The sequence below is a fragment of the Rhinopithecus roxellana genome, chromosome 12, assembly GCF_007565055.1.
Source record: "Rhinopithecus roxellana isolate Shanxi Qingling chromosome 12, ASM756505v1, whole genome shotgun sequence".
NCBI lineage: Eukaryota > Metazoa > Chordata > Mammalia > Primates > Cercopithecidae > Rhinopithecus > Rhinopithecus roxellana.
This window is the reverse complement of record NC_044560.1, coordinates 108618299-108628388: the sequence shown is the minus strand read 5'-3', so window position 1 is coordinate 108628388 and position 10090 is coordinate 108618299. Positions and strand designations below refer to the sequence as shown.

The 10090-nt window shown below is 51.8% G+C and overlaps 2 protein-coding genes across 3 annotated transcripts in view; one reads left to right on the top strand and one right to left on the bottom strand.

Annotated features, from left to right (window-relative positions):
* Positions 1-514: 514 nt before the first annotated feature.
* LOC104666555 (galactoside 2-alpha-L-fucosyltransferase 2) lies at positions 515-9895 on the bottom strand. Of its 2 annotated transcripts, none has more exons than XM_010368643.2 (2): positions 9789-9895; positions 515-1727 (listed from the first exon to the last, which is right to left on the bottom strand). In XM_010368643.2, the coding sequence occupies exon 2, from the start codon at positions 1723-1725 to the stop codon at positions 694-696; it is 1032 nt and encodes a 343-aa protein (XP_010366945.1). In that variant the 5' UTR covers positions 1726-1727; positions 9789-9895; the 3' UTR covers positions 515-693. The 2 variants fall into 2 exon arrangements, with proteins under 2 accessions (XP_010366945.1, XP_010366946.1); XM_010368644.2 differs by having other exon boundaries at positions 9779-9891.
* NTN5 (netrin 5) overlaps positions 9212-10090 on the top strand; it is a 36209-nt gene continuing 35330 nt past the window's right edge. Inside the window, exon 1 of the mRNA XM_030913500.1 lies at positions 9212-9309. The gene's annotated coding sequence lies outside the window, so the exon portion shown is untranslated. The remainder of the gene's footprint in view (positions 9310-10090) is intronic.

The following is a 10090-nucleotide window of genomic DNA, read 5'->3' as shown; positions in this document are numbered from 1 at the left end:
CCTCAGCCTCCCTGGTAGCTGGAAATACTCCACTCTATGACTGTGTTCACACTGGTGATTAAATACAAATTATTCCTTTGATGACTGTGTAATGATGAGCTGCCAAATTAACTGACCCTGGAGCTGGGCCACTTCCGGTCTTGTGTGATACATATGATTATGTTCTTTGAACCCGTTCATTTCTTTTTCTTTTCTCTTTTCCTTCCTTTCCTTTCTCCTTTCCTTTCTTTTTTCTTTCTTTCTTTTTTTTTTTTTTTTTTTTGATAGAATCTTGCTCTGTCACCCAGGCTGGAGTGCAGTGGTACCATCTCGGCTCACTGCAACTTCCACCTCCTGGGTTCAGGTGATTCTCTTGCCTCAGCCTCCCGAGTAGCTGGGATTACAGGTGTGCACCACCACGTCTGGCTAATTTTTGTATTTTTAGTTGAGACAGGGTTTCACCAGGTTGGCCAGGTTGGTCTTGAACTCCTGACCTCAAGTGATCCACCCGCCTCAGCCTCCCAAAGTGCTGGGATTACAGGTGTGAGCCACCACGCCAGGCCACTGTTCATTGAGATTTCTGTTACTTGCAGCCCAAAGCATCTTCACAGAAGAGAGAAGGGTCCTCCTCATGGAACCATGTACTTCTCATGCCCTGGCACTCACCTTGAGGGAGCCAGAGAAGGAGAAAGGGTATCGAAGGACTGGCCAGCATTAGTGCTTGAGTAAGGGGGACAGGTCTGCGGTGATCCCCGTCCACTCTGGCAGGAAGGCTGCCTCTGGTTTAAAGACTTTGAGGAAAGGGGAGTTGGGGAGGGTGTAATTGGCCAGGTAGATGGTATCTCCGCCCGCGAGGTAGGCGGCCCAGATCCCGAACGTCCCGATGGTCATGATGGTGTGGTTACACTGTGTGAGTAGTGCAAAATCTTTGGCAGGTGAGCCCTCAATGCCATCGCCAGCAAACACCACATCACCATGGGAGGTGTCAATGTTCTCCCGACACCAGGCCATGCCATTACTGGTGACCACAAAGATAGGGGAGCTGTAGCGAGCTCGGAACATGTCCAGGGCCTGCTGTAGGTATTTTCGGTCGGCCACCACCCCCTTCCACACTTTTGGCATGACATGGACATAGTCCCCTCGGCGAACATGGACCCCTACAAAGGTACTCGGCTGGCTCCCGTTCACCTGCAGGCCCCGCAGGAACTTCTGGGCCTCCTCGCGCACGTGGTTGTGCAGGGTGAACTCCTGGAGGATCTCGTGGCGGAGGTGGTGGTAGAAGGTCCAGGAGCAGGGGTAGCCCGTGAGGCGGACATACTCCCCTGGGATGTGGCGGTACTTCTCCTCCATCCAGTCGTTCAGGTGGTAGTTCTGCCAGGGGATCCTGCTGGCCGTGGCACTGTGCAGCACCGGAAGGGTGATTTTGAAGATGGGGGCCAGGGTGTTGTGCATCTGGGCCGGGATGAAGGCGGGCCGCCTGTTCATCTTGGCCAGGGCGTACAGCGTGGCGTATTCACCCATCTGGTTCCCCAGGCGGCCTATAGCATTGATCGTCCACATCCCCCTGAGCTGACTGGGTTGCGGTGCCTTTGATGTTGAGGCCAGTCCTGGTATCTGCACCGGTAACTCCCACACGGCTTGAATCTTCGCTAGCCGCTGCTGAATGTGAAATATAGTGGAAACCGTAAAGACAAAGAGGATGAAGTGGGCCGTGGAAAAGGAGAAAGGCATCTGAATGACCAGCATGGCTGTCAGGGGAGGAAAACAGGACACGTTAGCTGAGAGATGGAGGCCCGGGGCGCTAGTGAATGTGGCCATGCGGTCGTGCGCAGGCATTGCATGTGTGCATGTGAATGTGCTTTAATTTCGGGTGTGTAAATACTTGGCACATACTTGCCTATGTGCATAGGCATGTATCTCAAGTGTGTTTTTTTTTTTTTTTTTTTTTTTTTTTTTTTTTTTGAGACGGAGTCTCACTCTGTCGCCCGGGCTGGAGTGCAGTGGCCGGTTCTCAGCTCACTGCAACCTCCGCCTCCCGGGTTTATGCCGTTCTCCTGCCTCAGCCTCCGAGTAGCTGGGACTACAGGCGCCCGCCACCTCGCCCGGCTAGTTTTTTTGTATTTTTTAGTAGAGATGGGGTTTCACCATGTTAGCCAGGATGGTCTCGATCTCCTGACCTTGTGATCCGCCCGTCTCGGCCTCCCAAAGTGCTGGGATTACAGGCTTGAGCCACCGCGCCCGGCCTCTCAAGTGTGTTTATACAGATGTGTCTACATTGTGTTCACTGGTGGGTGTGTATACACAGATGGATGTGTACACATTGTGTGTAATGTGGATCTGGGGATCTATACATTGTATACATATACAGGTATGTGCAAAATTGTGTGTGTACATATACAGCTGTGTACAAATGGACGTGTACATGGTAGTGTATGGGTGTAGATACATTGCGTACATATAAGGGTATATGTGTATGTGTATATATGTCATCTAGGTGGCTGTGAATACAGCATGTGAGTATATGTGAATGTGTATATATAGGAGTATGTATATATACTTTGTGTATCTATACCTTGTATGCATTTTTGTTTGGTTTTATTTATTCATTTATCATTTTTTTTTTAGACAGGAACTTGCTCTGTCACCTGGGCTGGAGTGCAGTGGTGAGAATGTGGCTCACTGTAGTCTTGACCTCATAGGCTCAAGCAATCCTCTTGCCTTAGCCTCCTGAGTACTTGGGACTACAGGTGCACTTCACCACACCCAGCTAACTAAAAACAAATTTTCTTTTGTAGAGATAAGATCTCAGTATGTTGGTCAGGCTGGTCTCAGTATGTTGGTCAGGCTGGTCTCAAACTCCTGGGCCCGAGTGATCTTCCCACCTTGGCCTCCCAAAGTGCTGGGATTATAGGCGTGAGCCACTGCACCTGCTCCACACTGTATGTTTAAATGTTTAAATGTGGGTGTTTATTGACTGAGTGTACATATGTGGATGTCTACATATTGTGAGTATAAGTATATGTAGCTATTATTTACTGGTGATCCAGTTTGTAGAGATGTTCATTTTTTTCTTTTTTTTCTGAAATGGAGTCTCACTCTGTCACCCAGGCTGGAGTGCAATGCACGATCTCTGCTCACTGCAACCTCTGTCTCCTAGGTTCAAGCTATTCTCCTGCCTCAGCTTCCTGAGTAGCTGGGATTACAGGTGTGTGCCACCACGCCTGGCTAACTTTTGTATTTTTAGTAGAGACAGGGTTTCACCATGTTCATCAGGCTAGTCTCGAACTCCTGACCTCGTGATCCACCTGCCTCAGCCTCCCAAAGTGCTGGGATTACAGGCGTGAGCCACCGCGCCCAGCCCGAGATATTCATCTTTTGTTTTTATTTTCCTACTTGCCAGACTCCAGTGCCAGATATATTCATCTTTGCATGTCCTGCCTGTATCCACTTTGGAGGGAAATTGTCCACCTGGCCTGCCTGCCCTCTTGGCCACAGTCAGTTGAACTTGAGAGGAACACCCAGCTCCACTGTGGATTTTCCATTCATTGGCCATGACATAGTGTATGACAAGTGTAGGCTGGCTCTAAAAGATGAGTTGTGGCTGGGCGCGGTGGCTCACACCTGTAATCCCAGCACTTTGGGAGGCCAAGGTGGGCAGATCACCTGAGGTCAGGAGCTGGAGACCAACGTGGCCAACATGATAGGGCCCCGTCTCTACTAAAAATACAAAAATTAGCTGGGCATGGTGGCAGACGCCAGTAATCCCAGCTACTGAGGAGCCTGAGGCAGGAGAATCGCTTGAACCCGGGAAGCGGAGGTTGCAGTGAGCCAAGATCATGCCACTGCACTCCAGACTGGGGGACAGAGCAAGACTCCATCTCAAAAAGAAAAGAAAGGGAGAAGAGAGGAGAGGAGAGGGGAAGGGAGGGGAGGGGAGGGGAGGGCTCTCTGGATGTCTGGGTGGACACAATGCCAAGGATACCTGGTTGGATGAGTAGACTGTGGGTCTGTTTAAACCCCACTTGCCTTCTTGACCAGGGGCCTTTGTGCAGTGAACAACCTACACAACTCCTCAGGGCATCCCTGTTATCTACCCTAAAGCCATTTCCCTTTTTCTCCTTGGTAACACGTAATTTTCTGCAAGCTGCATGTTCTTCAAAGGCAGCTGATCAACTTCCCAGCTGCAGAATCTGAGGTTAAACTAATCCCAGAAGTCTCATTTCTTTTGCCTCCTATTGGGCCACGTGGGTATGTGATGATTCCTGCCAATCGGAGTTGGAGAAGTTGCTGGAAGGCTTAGGAAAGTTTCATTCATTCTTCAAAAGGGACCAAGATAAGAACGAGCCTCTTTCTGCTGTTTCTGAAAGGAATTATCTGTATGTGAAGGCTGGATGTGTAGCAGTCCTTTTGGGACCATGAGATGATCCAGCTAAGAAATGGTAGCACAGCATAGGAAGATGGATGGAGCTCAGGTGACTGATGACTTTGTGGAACTGCCAAATTAACTGACCCTGGAGCTGGGCCACTTCCAGTCTTGTGTGATACGTATGATTATGGTCTTCGAACCCGTTCACTTCTCTTATCTCTTTCTTTCTTTTTCTTTTTTTTTTTTTTTGGTGGAGTCTCACTCTGTCACCCAGGCTGGAGTGCAGTGATACCATCTCGGCTCACTGCAACCTCCGCCTCCTGGGTTCAAGTGATTCTTTTGCCTCAGCCTCCTGAATAGCTGGGATTACAGGTGCGCACTGCCACACCCCGCTAATTTTTGTATTTTTAGTCGAGACGGGGTTTCACCATGTTGGTCAGGCTGGTCTCGAACTCCTGATCTCAAGTGATCCACTCGCCTCAGTCTCCCAAAGTGCTGGAATTACAGGCGTGAGCCACTGCGGCCGACCACACAAATTCTAGATAAAGCTCCTTCCTCATCACTACAAAAGAATATCCTTTCACTAAGTCCAACACAGAATGCTGGACTTGATGACTCAAAGACACATCACCACCAGTGGCTAGGTGCACAAGCTCTGGCCAATTTCAGACTCCCACACTCATGAGCTGTGTGATTTTGGGCAAGTGACATCACCTCTCTGAGTATTAAAACAGTGTCTGGCACATATACACAGGCAGTTAAGTGTTTGCTAATGTCACCCACAAAGCAAAGAACGCTGTTCATTATAGGCTCTGGGTGAAGAACCCGGGTTTCCCACTTTTCATATTGGGTGTATTGATAGTGGTCAAATTTAGCATTTAAATCATAGATCATAGAACAGGAGGGTAGCCGGGCACAGTGACTCACGCCTGTAATCCCAGAACTTTCGGAAGCCGACGTGGGTGGATCGCCTGAGGTTAGCAGTTTGAGACCAGTCTGGTCAACATAGCGAAACCCTGTCTCTACTAAAAATAGAGAAATTAGCTGGGCGTGGTGGCGCACACCTGTAATCCCAGCTACTGGGGAGGTTGAGGCGGGAGAATCGCTTGATCATGGAAGGCAGAGATTGCAGTCAGTGAGCCAAGATCACGCCACTGCACTCCAGCCTGGGCGACAGAGTGAAACTCCATCTAAAAACAAAACAAAACAAAACAAGACAAAAAACCCACCCAGATTTCCCTGTTTTTGTAGTCCTTCATTTCTGGTGTTTTTTTTTTTTTTTTTTTTTTTTTGAGACAGAGTCTCGCTCTGCCGCCCAGGCTGGACTGCAGTGGCCGGATCTCAGCTCACTGCAAGCTCTGCCTCCCGGGTTTATGCCATTCTCCTGCCTCAGCCTCCGGAGTAGCTGGGACTACAGGTGCCCGCCACCTCGCCCGGCTAGGTTTTTGTATTTTTTTTTTTTAGTAGAGACGGGGTTTCACCGTGTTAGCCAGGATGGTCTCGATCTCCTGACCTCGTGATCCGCCCGTCTCAGCCTCCCAAAGTGCTGGGATTACAGGCTTGAGCCACCGCGCCCGGCCCTAGGCCTTCATTTCTGAAGGCTCCCATGTCATGTAACACTTGCCTTAAATACACGTGTTATGCTTGTGTCTTGTTAACCTTTTACTGTAGGTGTCCAGCTGCAAACTTTGTGATAGGTGAGGAAAAGATGCTACTTTTTCTCACCAAAGGAAGGAAGGAAGGAAGGAAGGGAGGGAGGGAGGGAGGGAGCCTGCAGGGAGAGAAGGAAGAGGTAGGGAGGCCTCACAGAGCAAGCTGCGCTGTGAGATTGTGAATTTTTTAGGTTTGGCGAGATGCCCTGCACGGCGTGATCAGGCACCTCTTATGCACTGTGTGACTTTAACCCAGGGCTTTTACCTCTCTGGTAAAAAGCCTGTCATCCCAACACTTTGGGAGGCCAAGGCAGGTGTTTCATTGTCCTTGTCTGTCCATCAACAGCGGGTTGTGGGGAGGGATAAAAACAACACCTCCCCGGAGGTTGCAGTGAGCTGAGATCGCACCACTGCACTCCAGCCTGAGTGACACAGTGAGACTCTGTCTCAAAAAAAAAAAAAAAAAAAAAAGTCAGGTACAGTGGCTCTTGCCTGTAATCCCAGCACTTTGGGCGGCTGAGGCAGGTGGATCACCTGAGGTCAGGAGTTCGAGACCAGCCTGACTAATATGGTGAAACCCTGTTTCTACTAAATACAAAAAATTAGCCAGGCGTGGTGGCTCATGGTTGTAATTCCAGCTACTTGGGAGGCTGAGGAAGGAGGATCGCTTGAACCTGGGAGGTGGAGGTTGCAGTGAGCCGAGATTGTGCCATTGCACTCCAGCCTGGGCAACAAGAGCGAAACTCCATCTCAAAAAGAAACAATAACAACAACAACAACACCACACCTCCCTTAGGGCTGTGTGGGCACAAAGGGAAATGCTGTATGACATGGGCTATCCCTGGTATTCAGAGCAGAATTGGTGCCTCAGACTCACACTTATGTCAGCCTTGAACCAAGCACCACTCCCACTCTGCCTGAAGGCATATTTTTTGAGTTGCTTTTTTTGTAGGGATGGTGGGTGGGGCGGGGGGGTCTTGCTGTGTGGCCCACACTGATCTCAAACTCCTGGCCTTAAGAAGTCCTCCGTCGTCCTTCCTCAGCCTCCCAAAGTGCTGGGATTACAGGCATGAGCCTGTTCTATCTTACTGAGTCTATCTTACTGATAGACTCCTGGTCTATCTTACTGAGTTTTTTTTTTTCTTTTTTTTTTTTTTTGAGATGGAGTTTTGCTCTTGTTCCCCAGGCTGGAGTGCAATGGTGTGATCTCGGCTCACCACAACCTCTCCTTCCCCGGGTTCAAGCGATTCTCCTGCCTCAGCCTCCTGAGTAGCTGGGATTACAGGCATGCACCACCATGCCTGGCTAATTTTGTATTTTTAGTAGAGACGGGGTTTCTCCATGTTGGTCAGGCTGGTCTGGAACTCCCGACCTCAGGTGATCCACCTGCCTTGGCCTACCAAAGTGTTGGGATTACAGGTGTGAGCCACTGCGCCCAGCCTTTACTGAGTTTTAACAACAGCCCTGTCCAGGCGTGGTAGCTCACACGTGTAATCCCAGTCCTTTGGGAGGCCAAGGCGGGCAAATCACTTAAGCTCAGGAGTTCAAGACCAGCCTGCACAACGTGGTGAAACCCTGTCTCTACAAAAAACAAAAAACAAAAATTCGATGAGAGTGCTGGCATGCATCTGTAGTACCGGCTACTCAGGAGGCTGAGAAGGGGGGAGGATCACCTGAGATCGGGGAGGTCGAGGCTGCAGTAAGCCAAGATCCTGCCACTACACTCCAGTCTGGGCAACAGAGCAAGTTCCTGTTTCTAAAAAACCCCAAAGCAACAACAACAAAAAACCCAACAACCTTGCAAGTAGGTGATACTATGTCCATTTCACAGCAAAGGAAACTGAGGCTCAGAAATCTTGAGACATGCCAACAGCTGGAGTGTGATCCAGGGCTGTGCGGTTTCTGATAGAGGAGCTTGGGTATTCCCCAGTCCTCTGAGGTCAGGAAGTCCATCTTGTTACCTGCCCTGAGGCATCACACACCTCAGGCCGGGCCATAGGGGCAGAGGAGAGAGGGAGGTCAAAGTCCCTTCCTCCATCCGGGCGCCCTGGGGGCTCTTCCCTTGGGAGATGGTGGTTAGGATGCCAGAACAGAAAGGGGCCCCAATTTCAAAGCAGAGGCCCGGCCGCCAATTCCCTCAGAGGAATGAGGTCACTAATATCTGCAGGTCACTTCCTTTTGTGTGTGTGTGTGTGAGATGGAGTCTCACTCTGTCGCCCAGGCTAGAGTGCAGTGGCGCGATCTTGGCTTACTACAACCTCTGCTTCCCCGGTTCAAGCAATTCTCGTGCCTCAGTCTCCCTAGTAGCTGGGATTACAGGCATGTGCCACCAGGCCCAGCTAATTTTTGTATTTTTAGTAGAGACGGGGTTTCACCATGTTGGTCAGTCTGGTCTCCAACTCCTGACCTCAAGTGATCCGCCTGTCTCAGCCTCCCAAAGTGCCAGGATTACAGGCGTGAGCCACCGTGCCCAGCCTGGATCACTTCTTTTGATTCTCTCTGTCCCGTCCACGTCTTTTTTTTTTTTTTGAAACGGAGTTTCGCTGTTGTTGCCCAGGTTGGAGTGCAATGGCAGGTGATCTTGGCTCACTGCAATCTCCGCCTCCCGAGTTCAAGCCATTCTCCTGTCTCGGCCTCCCGAATAGCTGGGATTACAGGCGCATGCCACCACACCTGGCTAATTTTTGTATTTTTTAAGTAGAGACAGGGTTTTATCATACTGGGCAGGCTGGTTGACTCCCAACCTCAGGTGATCCGTCCGCCTGGCCTTGGCCTCCCAGAGTGCGTCAGCCACGACGCCCAGCCCCATCCACGTCTTTCTACTCCAGCTGGGCTTCCTCCTCTCCCCTCTGTACCCTTTACCCAGCACTGGCCCGGCCCCTCCCCAGCTCAGAGCACCTGCAGGGCTCCCCATACCCCTTAAGACAGAATCCCAGCCTCTGGCCTGGCCCCGCACACCCCTCCGGGTTTGTCACCAGTTGTTCCTGTGAAATAACCCAGCTCTCCGCTCACCCGGGGCCCCGTCCTGTCCCCCAGCTCTGAAAGCCTTTCTCTACCCCTAACCGCCCCCTGCCCCGGACAGCTCAGCACGTCCTGCTCAGTCGCACCCCGCCGCTAGAGCCCGCTGTCTTTCCGCACCTCCCCAGGATTCCCAGATTCCCGACATTATCACTTCCACTCTGGGAGGGAGAAGGCCATCCCTTGGAAACCGCACCTTTATTCTCTGTCCAGAACAGAAGTGGTGATTCAGAGCAGGATTAGGGAGTGCAGGAGGGACGGAGCCGCCTCCCTGGGCCAGGGGAGTGCTCGGAGGTAAGACTGGCTGCTTGGGTTCTGTGAAACCTCTGAGGAGCCCCAGGGTCTGAGGGAGCATGCCCCACGGTGGAGACAGGAAAGTCGGGTCGCCACCGGCTGTGTGCGAGCCATCTGCACCTTTACTGCCAGGGTGGTTCCTAGAAACTGCTGAGGGGAGGGAGGCAAGGAAGGACCTGGTGGCCCAGGGTGGAGAACGGGAGGGAGGTGGTGGCGGTTGGAGCTCTAGAAACAGATCCACCTGGAAGGAAGTGGGGAGGGAGCTAAGGAGGGCGGCTGGCTGGGGAGGGGGTCCTGGCTGCCGAGGGAGGGACCCTCCTCTCCTGGAGGTCCTGAGTTGGGGGTGCATCCCAGAGGGCATCAGAGACCCACGAGGGCACGGCGGGTCCACTTCCCAAATCCCCTGCTCTCCACCAGGGCGTGTGTGCACAGGTATGCGTGTTGTAGGGTGGGAGAGGAGCCCCCTCACCTTCTCTCACCTGGTCCTTTTGAAGGAATCCGAGACAGGGTGGCTTGGCAGGCAGCTCAGTGCTCCCTCTGGGTCTCTTTACTCAGGGCCAAAGAAACCCTGCCAGCATCCGTGACTGGCAAACCCCGCCCAGGATTTACAAGGCTTTCCAGAGCAGGTGTGGCTGGGCTGCGGGAGGGAGGTGAGCCCGCAGTTCCTCCTCCTTCCCCAGTGCCTGCCAGGCAGTCCATCTTGTTATCTGCCCTTAGCTCCTCCACCTGCACAAGGTACCCCAAGTCTGGCCATAAGAGTGGGGGAGAGGCCGGGCACAGT